At 40.0% G+C, this 24,693-nt stretch overlaps 1 protein-coding gene across 3 annotated transcripts; it reads left to right on the top strand.

The window, feature by feature from the left end:
- Positions 1-510: 510 nt before the first annotated feature.
- LOC149941079 (caveolin-1-like) lies at positions 511-24,217 on the top strand. 3 transcript variants are annotated; one of them, XM_090178548.1, is made up of 4 exons: positions 511-671; positions 12,343-12,862; positions 22,566-22,808; positions 23,359-24,217. In XM_090178548.1, the coding sequence occupies exons 2-4, from the start codon at positions 12,452-12,454 to the stop codon at positions 23,476-23,478; spliced, it is 774 nt and encodes a 257-aa protein (XP_090034674.1). In that variant the 5' UTR covers positions 511-671; positions 12,343-12,451; the 3' UTR covers positions 23,479-24,217. The 3 variants fall into 3 exon arrangements, with proteins under 3 accessions (XP_090034674.1, XP_090034673.1, XP_090034672.1); XM_090178547.1 differs by lacking the exon at positions 511-671 and adding an exon at positions 1,497-1,551; XM_090178546.1 differs by lacking the exon at positions 511-671 and adding an exon at positions 11,988-12,040.
- The last annotated feature ends 476 nt before the right edge of the window (positions 24,218-24,693 follow it).

Genomic DNA, 24,693 nt, shown 5'->3' with positions numbered 1-24,693 from the left:
TAGTGTCTCTACTCTCTATAGGGAGTGTAATATTTACATTTTACTTTCTTAAGCGGAGTAAAATAGCTTCCATTTTAAAACGGTCTTGAGCCTGCGAAGTTGCGTGTTCCTTTTTTATTTGCGTCCCAGATGACTACTTCGTAAGAGGTACGTGTTAATATACTTCTGGTACGAGCGATTCAAAATGGAAACGGACGCGATCACATCAACCCCATTTCATAGCGTTAAAAAAGGAATGTGCGATATCTGACTATATAACGCACAATGGAAAAAACGAACGGGGGACTTTACATAAAAAATGCGTTTTTCTCCTTTGATCTTTCCGTTTTCGACAAATAAACAATTCTCCATCATTCATAAATGATCCCCGGTTGCGAGACTGTTGTCTGGTCTCGGAAATAAGAGAAGGAACATAAGGAGAGAAAGAGCGTTGGGGGGAGGGCATCCCAAACTGCCTCCCTCCCTGCGGGTTCCGCCAAGGGGGGGGAGGGCTATTTATCCCAGTAGGCCTTCAGAATCTTGCATTGGGCTCTCATCTCTCTCCACAGCCAGCAGCATCTTCCCCGACCCTCTGTGCTCTGACCCAAACTTGCACTCGGCGTCTATTCTCGGACCAGTAGCCAATAGTCAGGATCCCGGACAAGTTACGTCTCCTCTTTCCGAAGAACCAGGTAAATATTTTAAAATTATTATTAAATATCCTTATATAGGAATAGAGTTTATAGCAAATTATTAATCGGTTTTAACATAATTAATATAAAAATATGAGACCGATATCCAAAATTTATTTATTTAAACGGGTGGATAATATTATAAAATGCTCCACTAAAATTATTTTTACTCTCATAAAAATAAAAATAAATATTTTTTAATAGATAGAATAAATCATTAAATATTTTACTTTTATTTTTGGACATATAATTATTTGTATTTTTTATTTCAAATAAATAAAATCAAACAATATTTTTTACAAGATTCGTAGCTCGGAGAAATCTGATTTAATGCGTATTCTAAATGTTCTTACTAAAATTTAAATAAAACCTTTTAAATGTAAAAGATTTTTACTTGGGAGTCGGTTATTTATTAGGAAAAGGAAAGCTCGTTCAGAGAGAGAGAGAGAAGAGAAGAGAGAGGAGAAAAGATAAATAGAGTAACGCGGAGTTTCCATGGAGACGCTTTCGATAAAATACTTATCATTTTAAGAGCTAGAGCCGGTAGAGATATGCCATTTAAATTTGCATGTAGGACGAAATGTTCCTTACATCCGCGAAACGCCCACAAATATTTTAAAATGAAAGTTAATGATTTATGTAAAGCGTTGTATTAAAGGAAGGGTCTCCCAATTTAAATTTCTTCAGAGGCGTTACAAATTAAGGCCAATTTTCCTATTCCCTCCTCCTATTTGAGACACTTAAAAAATCATTTGCTAAAATATAACCGTCCTTAAAGAAATAAAACTCAATAAAATTCCGTAGTCGGGCCAAGTATCGCTGGCATAAAGAAGTGCGAAAGGATAGAACTTCGCAATTTTAGTATGGCATCTAGAAAGAGGTACGCTGAATTAATTTCTATAATGGAAGTAATTATAGAACGATTATTAATATTTTTTCAGCAATTTCAATATTTGAATAATTTAAATTTTATATCGGGAATTATTCGAAGGTTTTTTTACAACTCGATTAAAATGTTTTGATGGAAATAATAATTTAAAATGATGATATAATAAAATGGTTACGTAAAAGGTAACAAACCGTAATATGAGTTTTTCTCTTTACAAAATTTTGGCTCGGGAGAAATTTTAAATTTTAAGCCAAAAATGACTTCATGCCTTTTTTTATTTTGCCAAAATGCTATTTCGCCATCTAGGGAGTTTTTAAAACTCTTTGTTTTATCCGAAGAATTATTCTTGCTTGAAGGGACTAATTTATTTAAATTTAAACCTTGGAAATATTTCTAGCTTCTGAGATTTATTTTTTCATATTCTCGAAATTAATTGAAAACAACAAGGGAAACAATTCCTGACAAAAAAATATAAAAATAACTTAAATAAAGGGCGTTCGTTTTAACGTTTCACGTAGCCAAAAATTTCAAGCAGCATTGTTAGTAATTTGTTACTAAAGAGAGCCCAAAAAAGGGAACCCCGCCCAGACGAAAACAGTTCTACTACTCCCTGTAGAAAAACGATCCTAATAATTCGGAACCATTTGGGGCTCCATTAGTAATCCCCAAATAGACCACGCTACGGACGGACGGGACCCAGCCGCGCCGTATAAATGCAGCCTCTGACAAAACGCGAAAAAGAAATTCACGAGCTTCAACAACAAAAGAACGGCCAAAAAGCAGCCGACGATGGGTCAGAAGTAAGGGGGCAAATTTTACATTTTCTTTCTCTCTCCCTCTCTTCTTCAACTCGGAATAAACTTGCCTAAATAACATAGCCCGGGCCCAGAAAAATCTCGAATAGAAAAATATAGAAGCGTTTTTTTTCAACGTCTAAAAAGTTCGAACGCGAGAGGCTTTTTCCCACGATTTTGGGTACTAGGGGAGCATCTCGATTTTGGGTTGTCGCTAGACGCAGCCTCGCAGGCGTCACGCGTCATGTTGGTGGCTTCCATGTTGAGGGGGACAAGTACGGGCCAGTTACTCCCCCTACGACGAATATGCCTTTAGGGTGTAGGAGGTTTTACGGCAGGGTTGGGACTAGGGGTGGTGTCAAAAAGTGGGGGGTAGTCGCTCCGTGATAGAACGGCATTTTTTTTTCGCGAACGTATTTGGACCCTGTATAATCGGATGTTGGATTGCGTAGCTGGTTCCGACACTACCCCAGATCCTGGCGTATCCAAATGATAACGTTTAAGGTTACCGAAAACGTTCGGGGGGATAAAAACGGTAGTTCATATTTATAAGTAACGCACCAACTGAATCTTAATTAATGGTTTTAACAGCTGCGTAAATAAACGCTTAAAATATTAGCCTTCGGCGACCTTTTCAAACTGTAACCGAGGCTTAACGCATTTTGCGTGATGGAGTTCTTGTCGAACTATAACCGAGGTTTAACGCATTTTGCGTGATAGACCGTGAAAACCAACATAATAGCGAGGGTGGAGAGGGGCGAAAAGATATCGTTTAAAATTCGATTTTGCCACGTCCGTCTGATCACTCTATCGCGGGAGGTTTTGCGTGATGAAGTCCCGTTTTTTCCAGATTATTATCCGGTTGGGTCAGTTTGCATAATGGCGATAGTTGTTTTTTTGTGGAAAGAAACGCGTGCATGTTAAAAGTGTGTATACGCAGCCGGGTTTTTGAATGATAAAGTTGGTCCTAATTTGCATGAAAACATAAAAGGGTGCACGCCCGTTAAACAACCCCTCAATCCGGCTATCAAACCGGATTTTTACAAACTTGAGATGCATTTACGGGATTTGAAATCCGGAAGAGCGGATGGTTGCGACTACTTCACAAATCGACATTAGTGGTTCTTCAAATGGAAACCATATTTCCATCACATGCAGTTTATAATCAATGCAAATTACATTTAATAACGGCGATTTTATAGTCGTTAAATTATGGGATGGAACTATTATATAGATTAAATAAAATATCTGTAATTTTTTTTACTGCTATTGTTTTACGTGACTTATCAGTAATTCAAGCTAGGAATTATGAATAATTTTTTAAACGATAAATTCGAGAATGGTTTCTTTATGAAATTATATTTTACAATAATTGGCGTTTTATTCTTAGAGTGAGCGACAATTTTCCATTAGTAGGCTAAACCCTGTACATTCGCTTCTCCGTGAACACCAACGCTTTTTCCAATTTTAATCCAATTTATTTATAAATATTTTTCCTTGAATTTTTAAATTTTATATTTTGTTAAAATTAGTAACTAATGTTAAAACTAATAATAAAAATCCTGCGAGCTTTGCTCCTCCCTGGTGTAAAAGGACCCCAAGTTGGGCAGTGAGAAAATTAAGATTAATTAATTACGGATCCAATTAAATGAATTCCTCCGTGGTAAAAAATAGATTAGTATTTTACAAAGAGTGAATAAATATTCATTAATTACGAAGGAATCGGTAGGATTATGAACCCTAGATGACTAAAATTCACGGTAATAAAAATCAGATGGTCAATCGCCTAAAAACGCATTTAAAATGCACACTGTCTAAAATAATATGTTCCTCACGTCATGTTTTTTCTCCTTAAACTTTAAAGATGAGTGCGTGACAAGATTCAACAATAATAAACCGATAAGGATTAATAATATAATGATTCTTCGATATTTTTTAAAACTCGATTTTTGAATCACCTTCCCGTAAAAAATACGCCATTAGAATGGCTTCAGAGGAGGATAAAAAAATATTTCCCGATTTTTTAATGAGATTTCAAGGTCATGTACTTCCGGTGACGCGCCGTTTTAGATGCCGGGGGGAAGCGAAAAGACGCTATAAGAAACCCCCTTTCTCTCTCGTTGGGGGGGGGGGGTGTTTAGATTTTTCCAGATAGGCAGAGATTGGGTTCTGAATGGTCTTACCCACTTATTTGGGAAGCGGCGGTTCTGCAGTTAATTAGAAACCATCAACCCCTTTTTTTTGGCGTATGTATACGAACAGCGGCAGATGCTAGAGAGATACGAGCGTGTTTTTCCTCGTGGTAGTCCCCTTTTTAAATATTTTAATTGTCGCAAATATCCTTCGATAGTAGGGGGTTGCGTGTAGCAGTCGCGGCTTCAGGGTCCCAGCTGAAATTCTTCGCGTTCTTTATCGAATTGGAAAAATATGCGGTGTTTTACAGATGTATGAAAATGTGTTTCGACTGCGGGCTACCGGTTTATTAAATGTGCATTTTATTTTAATAGCGGCTTGTTTAATATGACCAGACGTTTGAAATATATATCTTACGAGCATTTAATTAGCCAGGATTTTTGTCGGGGTGGGGGGTCATGGAATTGAAAAAATAATAAAGGTTGTGCGCCTATATATTCCCCCCGGCTAGCTGCAGTTCTACCAACCTTGTCCCACTGCTTACGCAGGCTCTAAGAAAATTTTATTGCGTTGAAGCATACATTACAGCCTTATGTTAAAAAAAATAAAAAATTACACTGTTTAAAAATATTTACTGATTTATAAGTTATATTTTCTACTTTAATAGGTTTTGTAAGTATATTATTTTTTATTCCTAAACTTAAACTAATCTTATATAGATTTAGTGTGATTATATTATCTTTTAAGTAGGATATTGGAAGTATAATAATCTTTATGGCAATTTAACTTTATTTTGAAGTAACGGCTAATTAATTATATAAAATAAGCTAAATGAAAGCAGACTTGGAAATATTGAAATTTTTAACTGGGCTCCTACGGTCTCCCGGCCCTCTTAAGTTTATTTTTATTGGGGGCCACTGGTCTAGGGGGGTTGAAATGGGGGGAAAGTTTTTAAAATATGGAGGGAAAATACGAGAATAAAAATTGGTTACGTTACTTTGGCAAACATTTATTGACTTTAAAGGTTAACTTTAACGTGAGGTTTCGCTCTCGACTAGCGTAGGAAAACAGCGTAAAAAATTATTTTTCGGAAATTTTTTTATAGATATTTTTATTAAATTTTTAGGGCCCCGGTGGCCCGCAACTCCCCATTCGAATGATTTATTTTAAGGGCCCCCTAATTTTTTTAAGAGCCATTGGCCCCAGCAGGACTCCCGCTATTTCCAAGTCTGAATGAAAGTACCCTAGTATCATTAGGAATGTTAAAGTCTTATTAGGGACATAAATAATTGAACTGTTAAAATTAACATGTTATATCCAACTATTTACCAGGGCATTTATATAATAAGTTTGACTCCTAATACAACATCTTTCAGCTTTTAATTGGGCAATTCAAACGCCAGATTAATAATAAAAGCGACGTGTTTGTAATACATCTAACGTAAACCTCGATGAATAGTGGAAGAGATTGCTATCAAAAAGCCCCAGGGAAATTGCTGAGACTCGGGGGCCTCCTTAATTTGCGACAGAAATTTAACGGGAGTAAACAAACTTTTGCGCAGATAGGCCTCCTCCCCCAACGACACACTCGAGACTAAATAATAATAAAAATAAATTCCATTGGGCAGAATTCCCAGAATGCCTCTCGGCTAAGCTTTGGCTTCCTCTTTGATAACTAGAAGTTTGAAAGTACCCGAAGAGGGGCGCTAATGCGCGTCGCAGTCTCAAGAACCAATTAAGCGCGAAAAAATGAGGCCCACGATTACAATTTCTGAAAAGAATTCGACCTTGAAGAATTGAAAATTTCAAACCGTCTTATAGTAAGATTATTTATACCGAATTCGCCAACTATCAGAGAAAGAGAGAAAGTCTTATTTTGGAACGTTGTTTCCTGAACGTCTCTCGTGTAACTTCTATTTAAGAGGCCCGTAATACGTTACTAAGCCTAATGGACGCGAAAATACTCTGGCTAAGCCTCGGTCAAAACAGCGGGGCATTACAGATTTCTTAAGACTTCAAAAATGAAAGAGACGACGCAAATTATAGGTGTTATCAAAGATTCTTTAGTCAATTATATTGTCTGTGGTTTCTGGAATATCACATTTTCCTTATATTAGGGGTACCGTGGGGGGAAGGTACCATATATTATATAATTTCAAGGACTAACAGCTCTGCCTCCTAAATCCTGAAGGTACACACTCGCGGGCATTGAAGGAGAGACGCGAACCCTAAGGGATACGGCGTACTAGAAAGACGCGTCTTTTTAAGGGATTTTCTCCGAACTTAGTTTCTATGAAAACATTTTTACGCCAGCGTGGCTCCTCGTAATAGGGCGATACATCACGGACTCTCTTTTAGAAAGTGCGTGAGCCGACCAGACATGGGATGTTGTTGTTTATCCACCCCGCTGTCAGCGAGAAGATGCTGACCTCTAGCGTCTTCGCGAGTAAACTGTTGGCGATGCCTGGCGGGGGTCCTGTTTTTTCGGCTTTCATGACAATCCGAAAACTGCTGAGGGTGATCGGTTTGGCGGGAAACGGGGGTAAAAATGTCTGAATTAAATGAAAGTGCATCATCTATCTCGAAGCGCCAAAGGTCGAGTATTTTCCGCGGCCAACGACCCCTGTTTGTCAGAAGATACCATAGCCTTCAGCCCGAAAAAGATTTTAAACGCCTACTATTCAATTGATAAATTTATAGCTTTTTTTCAAAGTGTCTATTAAGTCTGTTACAAGAATTTTTAAATATATAACCAGTTAGAAGATTTTCTCATTAAAAATGCAATGCAATAAACACGTTATCGCAAAACTGCGACGAAGTTCGCTATAGAGTCTGTATTTGGAATAGCTTTCAGTAAACATTTTGATTGAGAAGAATAATGTGCCATTATTATGGAACGATATTATAAATTTACGACAGTACTAAACTTATTCATTGAAATATATTGTGACGAGGGTGGGACATAAGGATTTTTTTTTAATAGTCAGCTTGACTAGTGAGCCTCCTATCTTAATTTATTTTAGTAGTCACTGACTAGTGGGGGTAAAAAGGGGGATACAAAAACAAGGTCAGCCAACATTTTGCTTTATCCATCAGAATTAAAATAAGAGTTTATTATCACTAGTCAAATTGACTAGTGAGCACCCCGATTTCGATTAATTTTATTTGTGAGAGCATTTATTTTAGTAGTCAAATGCCGTGTCTAGTGCCTTATGTTCAACCCTGATCGTGACTATAGTGAAAATTATCCTATGTAGTACAAAGAAACATAACTTTGCAAATTCTTAACGACTATTTTAATCCCTTATTTACTTGGGCGCAAATAACAACGCCAGTTGTGGTATACGCGAGTCAACGACAGCCAAACACTATCTCGAATTACCGTTAAATTTACGATCTACGACGGAATTACTAATGGAGAAGGAACTTTATTAAACCTACCGCTCCCGACCGCGTAATTTCGGCTAAAATTGGTGTTACGTCATTTCTCCCGTCAATTAAGATTTTATCACCCTCATTAGAGGAAATGTCGGCAAAGGCACCCAATACCAAGAAAAAAAGAGCGACTATATATTCCAAATGGAATGCGATACACATGGGCCATTCCTTACTCCCTCCCCTCCCCTCCGGTACTACAAAGGGCAGCCTCACTCTTAAATATTATCTATTTATTCCCCTTCCCCCTCGCGCCCCATTTTGATGGAAGGACATTTTCAAAGCGACTGTCGGGATGACAAAGTTTCCCATTTTGTTAGAAAAGCGATGACGAACGAGCGCCCCCGAACGGAAACGGCCGCAACCCCTAAAATAATATTTCTCGCCATAAAGGCGACCCCGCGTTCCAAAGATTTACAGCGCCATTTCAATACGCGCTATTTATTTTCGTTAAGCCTCGTCTCGGTGAAAATGGCCGATTGAGCTTTTTAAATCGTTATTTATAGAGACGCTTCTTTAGAGTTATTCGAGAAGAATTTAATTATTTGCCTAAGTTTCGAATGTCAATTTGACGAATTCAAACTTCAATCCATTAAAAATCCTCACCTGATTTGATCATAAGGGTATTATTTCACGAATACATAGGCAGAAATTGAAAATAAAATATATATTTCATGACATTTGATATTTCTAACAACGTCATATCCTCTCCCAATTTAACGAAATACATCTCATTCTTTTTTCTCGGAAACAATTGACTAAATTGCTAATTTCACTAATTGACTATAATACGCGGTATAGAACAAATGATATAGTTTAGTTTCTGACCTCGAGACCTCTCATTCGACAGAAAATAATTGTCTTCCACTTCAGAAAATCAGGTCAAAATGTTATAGAAACCAGGGCGTACGAGTTATGTAGATCAAGTATAATTAGTTTTGGGAGGCTGATTAATATTAATTACGCAGATCCTAACCACTCGAGGGTTTTTAGTTTGTGCGCCTTATTTTTTGAGAACCATTTGGAACGCCAATCTCTACAAAAACAATTCTGATAAGATGGAATCGAAATTTAAATCAGTTCAGAAGCGTATGAGGACACAATTGACTTTAGCTATTCATACAACCATATATTTCTTCCAAACAAGTTAAGGTCTTTTCACACGAGACAATATTGTTAACCAACACGAGCCAACTTTTCAAATCAAAATGCTGAGTCAGCAAAAATGGATCAATTTTTTTCTCGCGTATTTTTTTATTGGATCAACTCATCGAACTTTTATTCACACGAACCAACTAGTTGACTCAACTCAAGTTGACTCATCTAGTTGGATCAAAATGTTGGGTCGTGTGAAAAGGCCTTTATTAGTTGCTTTGTGAGAATGGATAAAGAAATTTGACAACGAGTTCGCCAGATAAACGCTAGAAGAACTGAGGCTTAAGCCCGAGGGGTCGGACACTTGCCATTATTTTGTACGAGATTTCGGGATTTCGTAGAGATTTTGGCGGTTTTATCATTACTTTTTGAAGTGATTTTGGGATTTCAATGTTAGTTTACCATAGAGAGAGTTAAAAGATTTTGCGATTTTAGACAAAGTGTACGGGATTTTGGTAAATGTCCGACCCCTCGCTTAAGCCACACTAGAGCTTAAAACCTAAATGAAAATATGAATATTTCCCATCTTTGTTAATGTAAATTGAAATATTTTGAAATAGTCAACACGGTGAAATCACTTCAGTATTTCATGCAACACGCGTGTTCCGCGAACTCGAGTCAAGAACTTCGCTTACCAACAAAGTTGGGCAAAAAATGTTGGTTCGTGTGAATAGGACTATCGAAAGAGAAACATACTTTTTGACACTTTTTGGAGTACAAGGGAAAGAGGTTCACTAGTGACGGGGTCATTTTCTCGGGACTTCTAAAAAGATGGTTGAGATAAGAGAAATAATGCGCAAACCGCAGCAACAGAGAAGGTCATCCGAGTGGGTTCGTTACGAGGAGACGGTAGCTCAAAAGCCCCCCACTCTCTTTATACTTTCGTGTCTATGATGGAGTAAACCAAACTAGACCAAACTACTTGTAAGGAACCTTGTTATAGAAGTACCCAAATGACGCGCTTGGGTATTAGCCTAGCTGATATCAAAACACCCTTCATCGAGTTTTGGAGGAAGGTCATTTACTCCTAACAGCGGGGAAAAAGACCGATCTGTAGCCGGAAAATTAGTTTCCTTATGCCTTAACTAATAATTATACCAAGAATCATTCAAATGTGAACTTTTTAGTCCATTTTATTGCCAATTAAAAATCTAAATTTTTGTGAGTACTAATATCTTGGTATCGTTAGTACCAAGTAAGATCGGTTACTAACAGTTAAGCTAGTGAATTTGTCCATAGACTTGACTGAACAATTTCAAGAACAAGTTGGGCCTATTATACGCGTATACACTTGGAGAGTCTAAGGATGAGGATTGTGGCATGATGATTCGCTTAGAAATGGGCGTGGTTTATAGCGCAAAGTCTTACATTCGATATAATTTAAACCCCACCCATTTCTCAAGACACATTCGCGGCACAGTTTCAATGGATCCTTATTCGATTCCCAGTGTATACGTATATAATTTCCCGCGTCTACAGGCTATTAAGGCAAAACGACTAATAGTTTTTCATACATAAGAACTAATAGGAATCAGAAATGCGAGATTTTTCCTTCGTAAGATAACAGCAACGTGTACGTCTCAATCAATAATTATTAAGCTCTAGGTGTTGAAGCGGTTCCAAGGACAACGTCGTAACGACCCTGACCCCAGAAACTAAACCAGGACCCCTTAAATACCACCTCTTAGGGGCCCCTCGTGCAGTCTGCAATTCGAAATTCGGACTCGCTTGGAAAACGTACGCCGTTTCCAAAAACCTAGAAACGCCTCATTTACCAAAACAGTTCTGAGAAATTGGAATAGACGAAAAATGTCGCGTTCGCCACAAGCTCGCATTCCTTCATTTTTGGAGGACAGGGTCACGCGGAGAACCGCAATCAGTTTAACTTTGATGTCAAATTTTTTTTACCCTCTGTGTCGCAATGTAAAAACCCGGTCGCGTATAATATACGCGCTCGTTTTCATCGTGGAGTTTCATAAGAATGAAATTTTATTTTTCTCTCGCGACTGCCGCAGTTACAGTTATAACGGCCGGCAGCCCTCTGCGGAATCTCACTCTAACGGAGCGAGCTCGAAAACAAAGAACGACCATTCAAAAGATTTTGCCTTTCTGAAAAAAAAAAGCCAAAATATAAAAAGTTAAAATAAAATGAACGCGAAATATCTCGCAACGAAGAGGGGGGAGGGGCTGCGAGGGTGCTGCCAGATCTGGACTGCGGGTAGGCAGAGAGAAAGAGATTTGCGAAATTGAAGAATCCATACAGATCCTTTGATGCTAGCTATATAGGGGGAGGGAAACCTGAATTTATCTTGGCAAGAGTTAAGGGTAACCGAGGCGCAATCTTTACCCAGCTTCCCTCTTTAGCAGGGTAGTGGCAACTTAGCCCGCGGACACCCGTATAACGCTTATAGTCAAGGAAGGGGTGCGGGGAGACTTCAGTGGTCACGTGGGTGAGAGATATAGGGACTAAAAAGCCAGCTACACCCTATCGTCGAGGGGTCTGTTTTGGAAAACAGGCAACACACGCCACCCTTATTCCTCGTGGCCCGTAATACACTATTAAGCGTCCTTCTACGACGCCAGGTGCCCTAGCCGCCGTCGCTGCATGGGAGTGAAAAATTACCAAGAATTAAAACGACCTCAAAGTTTTCGGGGGGTTCTATTAAGAGAAAAACCGTCGCTGCGCGCTATTAAAACGGAAAAGAACGTTTTTTAACCGAGATAAAACGACGTTGTTGGACAGAGCGCGAGGCGACCGTTACTCAGTTTCGCGTCCCTTTTTCTACCGTATCAAGTGACAAACATTCTTATCCTAAGACGGTTCTTCTTTGGCTGGTGGAATACCGTTGTCGGTCGCGAGGTTGTCCCCGTTTTAGAAGTTAGCCGTACGAATGGTGGTACTCTCTCTCGATGACTGAACAGTCGACAACACCCATTTGCGTTGGATACAGACTTAAATCCAGGTATACGATGGAGGATCGTGGGTATCTTCTCACTCGCGATATTGAAAATAAGGAGCGTCATCTTTCGCCGGGATGATTAATCGAGGAGGCAACTTGGCTAAATAAAGCCCCATTTTTAACTTGTTAAATTTCATCGTCGGGGAAAGGTTAAGTAATGAAAGTCCTACGCGAATTAGGGGCCCGCGCTAAATTAGTTTCCAGTAAGGTGTTTTGTCTAATATTGAGCATGGTGTATACGGCGGATTGGAAGATAATACCATTTCGTGACCTATGTTAAAACGCTTTCCCTTTCTTTACGGCAGTGACGTGGAAGACAACGCCTCGCATCCCAAAGTGAGTCGAAGTAGCAGTAGCGCCAGCGACACAAGCACCAGTTCGAGTAGTTCCGATCCCGACAAATCGAGCGTCAGAATGGAAAGCGTGAAAGATAAGAGTTCCAGGTCGGGTTCCAAGAGTAACCTGAACGAGTCGACGTTGCCACTCTTGGACGACCAGGAGACGATCGAGATGAAGGGCGACACACCGGAGAAAGAGAAGATCGAGTTGGAGACGAGGTCCGGCTCCGAGACGGAAAAGGGGGACGAGGGCAAAGAGGACGGACGCGCCGAGGACGGAGAGAAGACTGACGGCGAGGCGGAAGGAGGAAACTCCACCAGCAAAAAGGACAAGAAGAAGAAGGAGAAGAAAGAAAAGGAGGAGAAATCCAAAGAGAAGAAGGATAAGGTGAAAACTCACCGGAGGACCCTGTCCTGCGCCGACACACTCACCGTCGGACTCAACCTTCTCGACAGAGACGAGAAACGTATCAATGATCAAGTGAACGTGAGTTTTTACACTTGTTTCCTTTACCACCCAACAATCCCCCCCCCCCCCGAGATAAAATTACAATTCTCTCCCGCGTGGGTCTTGATGATATAGGACGTTTTTAAACAATGAATAACGTCCAATAACAAATGCACTATGGTAAAAGCAAAATAATATTACATATATGCGTGTAATATTATTTATTTTTGGTTAAAGCAACTCGTATCAAAGCGATAAAAGTTTTCTATGGAAAGGCGCGCAAATGGCTAATCGTAAAACCAGGAATCCTGGTAAAACGTCTCCCAGAGTCCCATCCCCTCTTATGGACAATCTAGATCCTGACCTAAAATAACAAACATTTCCTTCGGTGCCATCTTTCAATAGGGAGATATACAATACACACATTTGGAAAACCAACTCCACCATTGTAAAATGTTTTACGATGAAAAGATACATAAATATCCGTGTCTGGGGCAGCGATGAAAGAAATTTACAAACGACGCGTGTAGACAAGGGATCTTTTTGTCGAGGGTGTTGGGACGAAAGAGACAAGACGCGCTCACCCGGGCCATTACTTTCTAACCTCCCTTCCCGGCAACTTTCACCCCAGAACAAAATCCATCGAAAGAAAAGGAACGGGGGATCTCGGGTCTCGGTGGGCGTATAGGAATGGTCACGAATTTCCCATAACAGGAAGCGAGATAATTACTCGGGGCCAATTTTTTTCGCGGCCTGGCTCGCGCGATGAGGTTAAGACAGACATATCCCCTTCGGGATTCCCTTCTCGGGTCACTCGAGAGTTCGTTCGTCCGTAACGGATACGGTATCGTCAAACCACCACGCTTTTCATCGAAGTATTAGGTGATCCAGGACTATCTTCGAAATGGTTTACGTTTCCCAGCCTACACGATTACCAGTATCCCACCGACCACCGCGACGGCGGAAACTGGCGGATTTCCGACCGGTATTGGGTATCGAATGGTTTGGGGCATATTTTTTTTTTATACCCAAGAACTTATCTAAACGTTTTAATCTGTTGATCAGCTAAGAATCGCGACTGATGGGAAAACGTTGGGTATCGTTTTTACTATCTATACACGTAAAGAGGGACCCTTTTTTGGGCCGTCAGTGGAGAAAAACAATTAGTTTCGGTTTCCACGATTCTATTTTCTACGGGAGAAAAATACCCGCGTTTTAAGCTGAAAAACAAAACGCGAAGTGTTTCGAGCATCCTAAAATGGGAAAACTCCCTCGGCGTGATAGATAAAGGATCGAATTAGGCTTAACTTAGCTCGTGTACATTATATATTCTATCGCGTTCTTTGTTATACGGCGTGTGCTACTTTTGGGGAACTAATTCGAAATACACGCCCTCTTCCCTAGTTGTAGACTGTACCCTGTATTTCTTGCCTTACTTTTAACAAAAGCTTTGTAATCTTTGTAAAGCGAGTAAATAACAATCCGACCAATTTTATTTAAAATTTTGGCGCATGTAAACGACGCCAAAAACATAATAAGAACTAATTAGGAGACGCATAAATTATACGGCGACTATGATACGCCATATTAACAATTCTAATGGGAGGACTCGTTCCTAACCAAGTTCTACGGCTTGTAAAGTGGCGGCCCAACCTCGTATTTTTGACAGTGGCGACCCGGCACGTTTACGAATATATTTTTCAGGATCAATAGACTCCGGTTTCAAAGGCACCGCCTCTTATTTATAGCGTTATCTTCTCGCGCTTTATTAACTAACTTAAGAGAGGCCAATTTGACACGCGGTTTAGTAAACGGTTCAAATATAGCCCGAGCATTCGGTACCGTTTACGCATCTTTAATATAGTGGAAATGCTTAAACACGTTTTGCCCCTGTAAAGTTGATTCTGATCAGTACGCTTACATCGTTTCTCGCCACCTTCTACCAAAGTTTATGAAGGAAAATTAATACGCTAATATTAAATTTCCCGGCTATAATTAAGGACTAGACAGTTCATACTAGTTGGAAGTTTTAAAAAATATGTACAGGGTGTTACTACAATCTAAGTATCAAAGTAATAGCGTGGCGCTGTTAAAGCGGCCAACGTCCAATAGAAACACCCGCTACGGCGATTTGATAAAATATAGGATCTCTCATGATAAAATTAATGTGTCGGCGTCTGCAGCAGGCAATGACCGGTTTAGCCGGGATGTATTCGGAAAATAAAAAATAAATATACAGAAACTTCCAGGCTTCCATAACAGCGATAAAAAACCAAGGTCTTTTGAGAGTCGGGGTACCTGGCATGAGTCATCCTGAACGAAAAAGGTGGGTGGCCAGGAACTTTTGAAAAGGGGGACGCGAAAACGACCAAAACGAAAATTAAAAAAACGAAACTTATTTTTTCAATTTCCTAAAGATCGTGAGTGCGAGAGGACGCGAAGGCATTGATCCGTTTTATCCGTTTTTTCTTCCCGCGTGTGTTTCGGCGGTTTTAAAAAGAGAGCCTATAATCTAGCTTCTGGTGCGACTCTTATTTAAAGCTATTGAGATAAAGCTTTTATCTATGGTCGGGCGTGTGCTGAGGGTGTTCTTTAAGACGTGGGCCCAGTGGCTCGTCTCTTCTCCCTTATTTAGAATAATTTATAGATCTAGATTCAATTTGGATAATATTGAGTCTCGAAAAACAGATTTAGCGTACGCCTAATATGGCTAGCGTCAACCTAACGCCGTGAACAATTTTGGTCCTCTCACTTCGTAAGCTCACCCCGCAGGCGCCTGCGGGATTTAAAAAAATAACGCGGTGACTATGGGATATTAATTTCATTATAATTCACTCTCCCAATTCGCGGAGGTCGCTAATAAGATATATTACCGCCATAAACTACGTAGCCTAATGGCACCCAAAAATATTTCTCCGTTTGGCGGGCCTGATGTAGTTCAGTAGTGCGCTGGAAAGGAGGGCTTTACGTGGATGAATTATTCAAGCGGGACATCCAAAAGGGCCCACTTCCGTTTGTCGTTAATATCAAAAGAAGCAGCCAGAGAACCGGAAGTTGACGACGATATTGGTGTGGGTGTATCAACAGAGATTCTTAATATTTCGATCCACTCCGAGACGAATGGAGAAAGTGGATTCGTTACTTTCCAACACACTCCTTTTATAAGCTAGACGCTTGGCTGGATTTATACAAAGCGTCAAGTTCCTTTTGTTGATGAAATGTCCAACGACATTTTGTATTATTTTCTAATATTTATTTAAGATAGCTTGGAGCCTTTTAAGTCAGTAATGATATTCGGATGAAGTGTTCTACAACAGTATTCGGCGATACGTTAACTACCAGGTGTAGGTGACCAAAACGTATTTTACACGTCAAAATCGTAGCATAAATATCTGAAATTGTTCGAAGGATAAATACAGAATCATTAATTTCAAATTTGACTAGATGAATCTCTAGATGAACAGCACCTGATCTCCCCCGCTCAATTGGGCTGTTATACGAGCCAAAAAAAAAAACCGTCGGAACTAAAATTCAACCACGTACCACCCACTTCCCATAAAACCGATTAAATTCGAAATTTCCGCTTATTAAAATCCTGAAATAATGAGAGTTAAAGTTGAGGTACGGTCTCTCTAACTAAAATTCTCCAAATCCGTGTCAAGGTGGACACGCTTTGTGGTGTCGATGACAGAGAGAGAGCCATCCGCCCCCGAACTATAAAACGCACCGGCACAAGGCGCCATCGAGCGGCCATTCTATAAAAAATAGTAAAATTAATCTCCGGCTCGGGGTTAAAGCCATTAAGGGAGCGCTCCTAATCACCCGCGAAGCGTTATTAGACAGTCTTTTATCTTTCGCCATTGTTGGGCGGAAGCGTTAAGACCTAGGCTCTTACCAAGGTTTTTTTAAAAAAAAAACCATCCCTAGCGCCATCTAGTACGCTTTAATTTCACTCGCAGATTTAAAAAATAGCTCGCGTCTTTACTAACGAATTCCACCCGATTTTAAAAATCGTGACGATGTTAATCGTGCGTGATAGATAGTATTTTTTGTTGGCCATTTCGAGTTGGGTTACACTTTAAATAACACAATGTCGTACAGGAACTATATGCCTTTACGCGCTACAGTTACCCAATAAATAAATTTAAATTAGAATAACGCAGACTGTACCGTCCCGGTTAGCTTTATCTTAATTACGAGCTAACGCCCTGGCTCTTTACCTTACCCGTTTTGCATACCAGATTGCTCCTTGGACTCTAAGCGAACGCCGCGAGGGACTCGGGAGTAGAAAAGGTCGTTGAACCGATCCGTCCTGGAGGTCAGCGGGGGTTGCGGTTGGGCTGAAGGCTTTCGGTCGGATCCTTCCCCCGCCCGCTCGTCCATAGAAATCGTATAAAAGAGAACTTTTGGCACATGCACATGTGAATTTTCTAAGTGTATATAATTCAGAGGGTGATTTTCAACTCGGTTCGACGCTTTGACTTTTGTACGCGGGACAAAAAGTAGCTACCTCTAACACCAAAGACGTAATATATGGCTTCTTGTGGGTGACTGGTGAGAAACCCTAGCAAACTTTTGAGGATTTTTTTATTTACGTTTGAAGGGATTTTAGACCGTAGACCAGTTGAGAGGGTTGACGTCAATTGCTTTAAAAATTTAACTAAAACTTTTCTAATTTTAAAATTTAGATATTACTTTCTTTGGGGAACAACGGTAAATCGTACAAAATCAAAACTTTGACGTGATAGCGGATGTGAAATTAGTCATTTTCGACCACGCCCAAACTTAATGCGTACAGAAGATCGCGTGTATGTCTGTCGACCTTCAAACACTACGAACACGCCACGAAACTAGTATTTAAATGAACTCAAAGTCGACTATTTTCGTAGTCTAGTCACAAACAATAATTGAAACCGTATTCTACGCGATACAAAACGAAACAAATTATTTCAATTAGCGATTAAATTAAGGGCGACTATCCAAGACCTTAATGAAACATCGCCCATACGAGTCTATGATGGAAGTATAATCTGCTGATGGAACAACCAAACGTGTTTCCTCAGCGGGAAGATGGGAGAACACGGGAGTATCTTTAATTAAACGTGCTAACGCTATCGAGGGAGAGATAAACCTCATTTCATTTTCAAATAGCGGGTGTGGAACCCCCAGTTCGGCGGTTTCCAGCCCTCCCTAATTGGGTTTTAGCTATACAATCGTTTTCACGCCATCCCGACTCTTACTGATCGTTTCTAATTTACACCTGTGGCTCGCGGGAGAGTCCATAATAATGGCAGCCACTTGCCAGACCTTGACAGAAAGCATCGACGCTTTGCTTATTTTAGAAAAAACAAGTTAGCACCCCTAATTCGTGTACTGAGGCTTAATTTTTATATTAAATTATTTTATATCTTGGCTCCGCGTACAATATTTAACGGATGTGTATAAATTGGCTTTCGCGTTTATGAGGAAAAAGAAACACCATTAATATCGGTTCACCTATACTTTCATTTTGGGGTGTTTTCAATTGCTAGCTCTAGCTTTAACTTTTTGACTCTAGCAATTAATCTCGCGTACTTGACTTTTTATAATGCCACCAACTGTGATTTATTATCAGTTTTATTTGGAAGAAAATTAGTTTGTTTTATATTTTCAGGGTTAATCTAAATAATTAACAATATATGCTTTAGAATTTCTTATTTCATTTTTAAAAAAATTACGTAATCTATTTGTTAATCAAAATAACAGCTCGGATAGCGTTGATTAAGTTCGTATAGTTAGCTAATTTTAAATTATTATAGTTAGGGGCTAAGTAATTTTCATTAATTTTCGGTGAATGTAGCCTTGACTATTTAAATTAAGTTGTTATAGTCGAGGTTACATATTTAATATTAGTGATTTAATACGAATAATTAGCATTAATGTGTAGCGAGTTTAACCTTGCGAAATTAAATTCAGCGTAGACCCTTTCTTTTAATTATAAATTAACAAGTTAATAACGTTTAAAAAATGAAAAATCATCATAATATTTTCTTTTTATAATTATCGCATTCTATATTTAAACGCCTCCCAAAAGAACCTTCAGATAACATCGAAATTTTGCTTTTCACAACTTTAAAACTTTTAAAATGTGAAAAGAAAATTTGAGCAGATTGCCATCGATCAATTTGATTCTCACGAGAGTTGAACTATTAAACGCATCACGATTCGGCCAAGCCTCTTAAAAGCCTCGGATATTCCGTAGAAAGTACCCTCTAAACTCTAAAGGGGTACAGTTTTTAAGAGCAGAATATTTCGCTCCGAAGAAGTTGATACACGACCTATTATTATCTAACTTCAAAAATCTATATATGAATGGAAATCTCATACGGGAAAACATTAATTGTTGAATATTTTGGAGATATCTGGGTACCGTATCCTACATTCATCGGTAGATATCTAATTAACATATCAAAAGCAGAGCTACGAATCTTCAATTTTCGGACTGATAAAGAGTCCACGGTGGATAAGACCAAATTCTAAGATTCCTTTCCGTATTTACCAAACTATCTAAAACGTCCAATTTTGGGCATTTTTGGGCCTGTCACTCCCGCGTCTCTTCATTTAGCCCGGGAATGTTTGAATAGTTTTAACGCTCAAACGATCTTCGCCAATATGGCTCGGACGTTCTGGGCGGGGTTCCGGAGATAGGAGGCCGAAATGGGGGGGACCCCGGCCCAAAGATAGATCCGTTTAATTATTTGAGGAATTCGACAGAGAAGACAGCTGGCTTCAATCTACCTCCTCCTACACGCCGAGCGAGAGAAACTGCGAAGGTCTCGACCCCGTAAACGAACTCTGGTACGCGCATCGTAGCGTATCTCTTAGCGCGTCAGCGTTCCATCCGAGCGTATCAAGCGGAGTCGCGGGAATCTACGAACTGACAAGAAGCACGTGTCCTTTCGCTTCCCGCGACAACGACAGATATCCGACGAGAGTGTTCGCCAGTTTTCCCTCTCGCGGATTTTACAAACTGGCCAACATTCCAATGGCTCGAGTAACCCGGGCCGACCCCCGCGAACTCCGTCAGTGACCGAGGGTCCTCGCGGGGGTTCGCGAATGGCGCCAAAGGGGAAAATACGCTCACCAATTAGGTTTCTAATATTGGGTCGACGTTTACGCGTTTCGAAAGATGGTTTACATTCCATTCTCGTTTATGTTTACGTTTGGACCGATAACGTTGTCATTTCACCATAAAAATACTTCCGAAAGGAGCCCCAACTTATAAATAGGTTAAATATTTTGCGTTTTTAATATATTTAGTCCATAATGAAATACGCGTTATGTACGAAAGTCGAATTTTTTCAATCCATCTTCGTCCCCTCTTTCAATCGCCCCCCCCCGGGCGTCTGCGGCGCATCCTCAAAGAATAGCGGCAACTTCACTTTTTTTCTGGCCGATGTCAAATAGTCGGCATAGTCCCCCCAAGTTTCTTTTCTTATTATAGAGGAAAAATTGAGGCCCGTTTCGGTAGCTCGGAATCTAAAGAATAAAAGAGGGGCGAAGTTAAAGTTCGGCAAAGACGTGGGGACGATGGTAAAGTCTGTCTTTCGTATAGTCCATTACAAAACGGTGTCTAGGTCAAGTCTAAAAAGATGTACTCCCAAAAAGGTCATTTTTGATAGCGAGGGACATTGTAGCCCCCGGATAATCACGACCGTCATACTCGCTAACGTTTTAAAATGGCGTTTCACCACGGGGACCCGCCAGAAAAGTTCCAAAAAAAAAAACCAAATCAATCCCTAATCTTACTTCGAAATTAACTGTCGGAGGAGGAGAAGTAAGGATAAGGATTTAGTTTAGAGGACAAGTTCACGATTGTTTGGGGGGCAATAATAATGGTAAGACCTTGACCCGTTCGCCCATTTTTCGTCCCCCATCCAAAGACGCCTTTAAAAGAAGAACCATTCTTCAATTTCAAAATTTGGCAAAGCGAAGCGGCCGGGGATTTGCTAGCAGACCGAAACACCGCCGGCTTATTGTCGGGGTATAAACAAATGAATTTAAACATTGTACGTTTCTACGTTTGGGTACGTAACGTTTGAGGAGCCAGTAAGGCCGGGTATATTTAGACGGTGCTAATATAAATATCTTCCTCGTTTGGGACATGTGTTTCGTATTATCTTCGCTTCATGCCGCGTTAGAATATCGTCGGGGGCTAATTGGTCCTCCTTCGCCTAAGATTAGGGCGCACCGGAATACGTCAAATACTTCGAATAGATTATTCGTGAACAACGCGTTAGCATCACGCGCTTCTGTTTAAACCGAGCGGCGGATGAAATTATTTATCGCGAGAGGGCTGCCAGCCAGTTCAATAGCCCCGAACTTATCCGAACCACGAATTTTCCAAATGTTTTTCCGCTCTCTTTGATATTAGTACACCCCCCCCCCCCCCGCGGTTGTAATCGAAAACGCGTCAGTCACAAACCGTCAAGTTCAATTAAAGATGATATTTCTTTTACACTTCCGCTTACGTGTACGATGTATTTAAGAGAAAATGATTTTTTAGGGCTGGTCACGGGGTCGTGTTTTACATTACAATTATCAAAATAGACAAAACCATTTCAGACGCCCGACATAATTAACCCAGAAAAAAAACGTTTATAAATTTCGTTAAAATGCGCTACATTTATATTTACGGGTGCCCCTGCACCGAGGACTCTGAAGAATTTCGCGGCGCACCGAGAGAAGGGGATTACTACAAACCGGGGGAATATATGGAGTTCATAAATTCGTTCCTAAATAAAGAAGTTATACTCCTGATACGATGACAGAGGGATTAAGCGAGATTTACGTGCACGCGATCTTAGACGTCTCTTCCCGCGGGATGAGAAGACGACGAAAAACAGATGAGAGATTCCCGGCCGGCGTGGTAGCGCTCTCTTTTCTAATAACCTAATTTGTCTTCGGCGGAATTCCGATCATTTCGGAGTGAGAGAGCTAGGACGAATTTCCGAAAGAATGATTATATGTTATGGAAAAAGCCTCGAACTTCAGGCGAGGCTATTCATCGACAATTACTTCAAACTTCTATTATGATTACGTATATAGAGCGGTATAGGCGAGCCAGACATCTTTGTAATAGAATGGAATGAAATCTCTCCGCCAAATACCAGGCCGAGGACAAAAAGGCCATGGCTAGAAAAAGCGACTCCTCCACCGTTGGTATAATATCCGAGCCCCACTCCGTTATGCTGGAATGCGTTTTTTGCGACGAATTCCTTATCCCCTGGTTAGATTCGCGGGTTAGGGTTGATCCTAAACTTAACTTGACACTTTAAGCCAACGTAGAGCGGTGGGGTCGAGTCTACGCCTTTCATCGCCTTCAATCGAAGTAGCTAAAGCGTTAGGTCTACTTGGTATATTACAATGGTAAAACGGTGCGTGTCAAAGACCCTTCTTCGTCATTAAAATGGGGTCGAAGAGGAACCCCGCGCGACGACACAAAGCGTAGGACGGGGCCTTGACTTTTTTCGAGCGTACCCCACCGTCAGTTAGTAAATATTTCTCTTCGCCAGTTTCCCACGTTTTTCAAAGCGAGCCGATGTTATTATTAAATTTGCCTATTTTCGCGAGATGCACGCACCAAATATAAACCGAGTTTTCTCATAAGTTAGTACCTTAAATTCGTACGCCATCAAACCCACCCCCGCTAAAGGATAATAATGAAAATCAGTCCTAATATTTTCACTTTGATTTTCCGTAGTTGGTATTCGAAGACATCTTGGCCGAACCGGACTCGACTCAGGGCTTCGACGGCGTTTGGAAACTGACATACGCTGTCTTCTCAGGCACCAAGCAGTGGGTCTATCGCATTCTATCGGCGCTATTGGCTTTGCCGTGCGGAATCGCCTGGGGACTCATCTTTTCCATATTGACCATCGTCCACGTCTGGGTTTTGAGTCCTCTATTGCGCACCTTGGACATTGCCTTCTACGTCGTTCGAAGGGTAAGGCCATAGACCAGTAGCCGTGCTCAGTGTCCCCCTGGCTACGACACTGACTAGCTTCGTTCATAACGCCACATTCGTACCGCGGAGACGAGGGGTAAGACACTCAAGAACTCAGGTGTACATTTGCTATTGGAACTCTTATGAACTCCCTCGAACTCTCCTCGAACTCCCTCGAACTCTCCTCGAACTCCCCTCGAACTCTCCTCAAACTCCCACAAACTCTCCTCGAACTCCCTCGAACTCTCTCGAACTCTCCTCGAACTCCCTCGAACTCCTTCGATTTCCCTCGAACTCCCTCGAACTCCCTCGATTTCCCTCGAACTCCCTCGAACTCTCCTCGTACTCCCCTCGAACTCTCCCGAACTCCCGTGAACTCTGCAGAGTTCGAACTCCCGGTGTACACAAAAATCATAAGTGTCTTACCCCTCGCGCGGAGATCACGACCCCAAAACTATAACCATAATTGGCAACTAGCCACGTGACCTCCGCGGTGCGACCATGGTCCCTATTCTCTTGAAAAACGACCAATGTTTCTTTTATTCCGCAGGTTTGGGGCGGATTGATTCACACGATATTGGACCCCCTTTTCAAGTCGGCGGGGCTCCTGCTATCGTCGGTACATATTTCGAAAACAACCATTCATCAGGATTTCGTCAAAGAACCTTGAAATCGTTATTTTTAAATGGACACAGTTTTATAAAAACCAAAACACGATAAACTGCGGGTGTTCCCCTCCCTCAAAAAACTCGCGAAAAAACTGCCTGTAGAAAAGCGTAAATTTATCGATTATATAAACGTTATACGCGTATCTATACTTTTTTACCTATCGCAATGATATATCTCGCCTTATTCATAAAATCATTCATTATAGACACAAGTATGCTCTGAATTAAAAAAAATCTCAATTTTCTAAACGTTTTAAAAAATAAATCATTATCATAAATTTTTCTATTTAGAAAAAAAAGCTGATATTTAAAACTATTTCTGTAATATCGCTATTCCCTTTAAAAGTGTACAAATAGTTCTTTTATAAAATCTATTATAAAATATTTTAGTGTAATAGTATCTTTTATATCCTTTTTATTTTTACTGTAGATTAAAGATTTTTTTAGAAAAAGAACCGTTTGTTTTAAATGAATATAATATTAACGATTTTTAATGATATTTATGTATGGTAACTTTTTTATACGCATTATTTCTATAGCCATTTCATCGAGTAAAATTGTAATCCGGAAGAAAATAATGAACTCTTAAAAAATGTATATTTTCCCAACATTAAAACTGGAAATCCATCCAAATGTCTCCACAAGTGCCTTTTCCCTCTAAAGGCCGTTTCCCCCAAAGTGGTTTTCTAAAACACATTTTGTAGCATTGAAGTTTATAAAAATAAAGCTATATGTTTATTATAAGGTATAAATTTGCTGTAAAATAAATTTATTTAAAACAATTTCATCACAAAACCTTTTTGTTAAAATGTTTAAAGAAGATGTTGTATACGGTGGAATAGCGATGTCTTATTGATTGCAAAAATATTTCTAATTATATCATTCCTTTATTTTGAAATATATACTTTTCATAAAGTGTAACCTTAGATATATATTATGCATAACCTATAGTGGATTGTGATTTTATAGGTTATTATTTTTGTACAAGACAGTCCGTATTCCATTCATATACTACGAAGTTAGTCGCTACCATTCCAAAATCTAGGTAAATCAAATCACGGACTTTGAATTGTAAAGCTTTCTGATTGATCGCTGTGAGCGCGAACAGCACGTCATCAAAGTTGGCCGTGGTCTTATCCATATTCCATAGTTGGTTACCATGGTAACTTTGGAGCTAATTTTTTCGGAATTCTGGCCGGAAGTGGTTAAACGCTTAT

The sequence above is a fragment of the Leiobunum rupestre genome, chromosome 6 (assembly GCF_980474605.1).
Source record: "Leiobunum rupestre chromosome 6, qqLeiRupe1.1.hap1, whole genome shotgun sequence".
In the NCBI taxonomy this organism is placed as follows: Eukaryota; Metazoa; Arthropoda; class Arachnida; order Opiliones; family Sclerosomatidae; genus Leiobunum; species Leiobunum rupestre.
The sequence above is the reverse complement of the archived record's forward strand: the minus strand, read 5'-3'. Positions and strand labels throughout refer to the sequence as shown.